At 39.4% G+C, this 3,391-nt stretch overlaps 2 protein-coding genes across 6 annotated transcripts in view; one reads left to right on the forward strand and one right to left on the reverse strand.

The window, feature by feature from the left end:
* Nucleotides 1-1,614, reverse strand: part of LOC122073091 (uncharacterized tRNA/rRNA methyltransferase slr1673) — an 8,184-nt gene extending 6,570 nt beyond the window's left edge. For all 5 annotated transcript variants that reach the window (XR_006138664.1, XR_006138665.1, XM_042637608.1 and 2 more), the window contains exon 1: nt 1,261-1,614. Coding sequence is in view for 3 of the 5 variants with exons in the window: in XM_042637608.1 (XP_042493542.1) it covers nt 1,261-1,520 (260 nt within the window). In the remaining 2 variants the exon portion in view is untranslated. The remainder of the gene's footprint in view (nt 1-1,260) is intronic.
* Nucleotides 1,615-1,849: 235 nt separating this feature from the next.
* Nucleotides 1,850-3,391, forward strand: part of LOC122072843 (kinesin-like protein KIN-14R) — a 6,790-nt gene continuing 5,248 nt past the window's right edge. The window contains exons 1-3 of the mRNA XM_042637270.1: nt 1,850-2,260; nt 2,637-2,935; nt 3,038-3,209. Of these exons, the coding sequence (XP_042493204.1) occupies nt 2,032-2,260; nt 2,637-2,935; nt 3,038-3,209 (700 nt within the window). The 5' untranslated portion in view covers nt 1,850-2,031. The remainder of the gene's footprint in view (nt 2,261-2,636; nt 2,936-3,037; nt 3,210-3,391) is intronic.

Here is a 3,391-nt window from a genome sequence, read left to right on the forward strand (position 1 = left end):
GGGCTAACGACGGGTATCTAGGCCTTCAACCTGACTAGTCCTGCGGGCCCATACTACCCCCCCAATTGCATGGACCGGATCATACCGGGGTTGAATGAGAACCATTCAACTTTCAATGAAAGCAGCTAAAAGCACTAAACACCGCCGAGTGAGTGGGCCCCAAGGAGGTAAGACCGCAAGAGTAGTCGAACTCAGATCCACATGCTTCCTGAGGCGAAGGTCCCTTGCCAACTCGGCTACCCCTTGGGGTTAACAAGTACCTGTGTCCTACTTACACAAATGTTCAGAAGTGTACCTTGCAAAATCTAAAAGAAACTCTAACTATGTTAATTTGTTTTGACTTTCAGAAGTTGTCATGCCAAAACATTTCAAGTAAGCGTGCTTTAGACATATACTAGTCAAAATTACAAAAAATTGCTGGCCACCTGCAGCAAACTAGAATTCCATACTTTCTCAAAGTGAGGGTGTTACAATAAGAACAATTCATGTTAATGCCATCAGTGGGTAAGTAATATGTAAATATATTATTCACCCAAAAAAAAAATGTAAATATACATATACACTCAAAACTACACCTAAATGGAGTAGCATATCTAATAATTTCAATGGATGCACAATCTTCGTGTTTCTATGAGTGAATAATAGGAGTATCTGCAATCAGATGAAGTTGGTTGTTTGCAGATATCAAATCCAAGGAACTAAATCTACAATTTGTTCTCTGGTATGGTTTATCCCATAAGCAGAATTATTAAACACCGACAGAGTGACTTCCACATACAACTTTGAATCTGGCAAGTCACTGTTATCATACATAGCAGGTCTGAGACAACAGAGTTGCACCCAACTTGGAGGAACTAATTCTGCTAGGTGGTGAGGAATTCAGGGGCCATGAATGCAAATTCCATCACAAAAATTCTGTAAAGAGTATGTTCTCTTGCATTTAAGACTAACACTGATTCTTCCACCAAAAGTCTGACGGAATCAAGAAACGTTGGCATATAAAAGTTAACATTCACTCCCCAACTCCTAGTTTCGACCCTAAAGGGAAACTCCAATTTCATTCTGAGCTATTTCACCTCTCATCTCTTTAAAGGGAAGACAATTCAACCAAAAATGGGAGAAAAACGACATTGTTAATGGAAATTTCCAAGTGCGACTACAAAGGGAGAAAACAACAGGCCAAGAGTGGGAAATAAGAAGAACCCAATAAAACTTTTCTGCTGTTGAAACAAATACTAATTGAGAAAGAGAAGAGGTCACCTTATTGGGGTGGTTCCAACGACAAGGGCAGAACCATGAAAATGGCGATAAGTTGAGCTTTGGCGAAGCTTGAGGCAGTGTTTGACAAATGGGTTTGATGGGCTTGTAATAGATTTGATGTGAGAAGGAAGAGGGATGCGTGGAAGAATGTCTTGGGTCCTCCTTTGAGTCTGAGCATCATCAGAGTATATCGATGGCCTCGCCTGAGGAAGAGTTGTGCGAGGAAGATAGGGATTTGAGAGCAGGTACAACAAGTGCATGATTACGAGCAATCACAACCCATCAATTCGATTCCTCTGATATTATCGGCAAGAGTGAATTCAGCAACAACGAGCAGAGAGAGTTGCAGAATAGAAGAAAGATAAAAGAAAACGGGATGACGTTTTCTGTCCGGTAGTGTAGCTCCCACACCCGCGAGAAATGCAATCAGCGAGACAGACACGCAGGAGCTACACTTTCGGACAGAAACTATTTTCCCAAGGAATATTAAACGTCACTGCATGTAGTGACGTTTAATTTTCCACTTAGTTATCAACTTCGTCCCGACCCCTTTAATATCCTTATCTGTTAACGGTCATATGGATTTTGAAATTTGGACATCTCCGTCTCTCGGACCATAGCGAAGAAAAGGGGAAAGGAGGATCGAATCAGCTTCTAGTCTTTCCGAAACCTAACGCAGTAATATTTCAGGACAGTACTTACGCCATTGCCGGATTTCAAGATCTTGAAGTTTTCAGGTTTTCATAATACCGAAGTCTCGTCTTAGCCCCAATGGAAGAGATCCAACCAAGCACAACACATCTCGATTGGGAGAAAGAACCACCAGTGATCAACTTATCGTTTGGCATCAAAGATGAACCTCCAATTGCTGGAATCCAATATAGCAGTGAGCACGATGATGATGATGATGATGATGATAATGCAGATCCTGAAGATTCAATGCTCTGTCTTTGGGGTTCAAGGCTTGTCCATGCCGGGTTTTCTAGGGTTAAGTGTACAGGTTAGTATCTAGTTTCTTATTTATGTTTTTGTAAGTAAAAATGTTTGAATGGGTTTTCTCCATATTGGGTGTCCAGATTTCCTGAGTCTGGTCCAGGATTTATTGATTAAAGATATGAATTAAATTTTACAGTTTCAATTAATGGCACTTTTTGGATAAATTAGCATTTCTGAGGAAGAAATTTGAACTCTCTTTCTTTCATTTCTCTATTTAGAGCTTGTGGATTCTTCTTACTGATCATAACTTGGATTATTGTAGTCAAAAGGTAGCTTCAATTGTAAATATTGGTCTTTGTGTATTTTGTGCTCTTCCGTGAGAATTAAGTATCTTATTGCTTTGGGGAATCAAGTGTTTATTTTACTTTCTTTTTTATCAGAGGATTTTGTGATGTTTGTGAATGCTGGTGGTGGGACATTAAGGGAAGAAGATGCCAATATGATATTCAAGCCCGACATCTGCTTCCAAGGAGGGAATGTTTTAAGAACAGATGAGAGTATAATAGATGGGGGAGACTATCCATTGATCTATCAGTCCGCACGGTTTGGAAACTTCTTTTACCATTTTGACAATCTTTCACCTGGAGATTATTTTGTTGACCTTCATTTTGCGGAGATCATAAACACAAATGGACCCAAAGGAATGAGGATCTTCAATGTCTATGTGCAGGAAGAGAAGGCAAGATTATTTTCAACCAAAGACAGGTTTACTGAACATGTATTTACTTCCATAATTCATTGATCAGTTTTATGAATTTCCCATGTTGTGGGTGTATGACAGGTTTTATCTGAACTTGATATTTACTCAATTATTGGAGCCAATAAGCCATTGCAACTGATTGATGCCAAGGTCTCTGTGGGTGAGGATGGTGCAATAACAATAAGGTTTGAAGAAGTACAAGGAAGCCCACTGGTCAGTGGGATATGCATTAGGAGAGCACCAAAATTTTCTGGTACTTATTTTTCATTGTTTAAATCCGATGGGACAACATCTCATCCATTTCTCTTTTCAAGAATTGGATGATAATACAGATATCTATTTAGTGGAATATGGGACAAGATATGGCTTAGTCCGGGATAGTAATGGGAACAGTTATTCTATATATTTGGATATTGAAAATGAAATTTTTGAGAT

The sequence above is a fragment of the Macadamia integrifolia genome, chromosome 3, assembly GCF_013358625.1.
Source record: "Macadamia integrifolia cultivar HAES 741 chromosome 3, SCU_Mint_v3, whole genome shotgun sequence".
In the NCBI taxonomy this organism is placed as follows: Eukaryota; Viridiplantae; Streptophyta; class Magnoliopsida; order Proteales; family Proteaceae; genus Macadamia; species Macadamia integrifolia.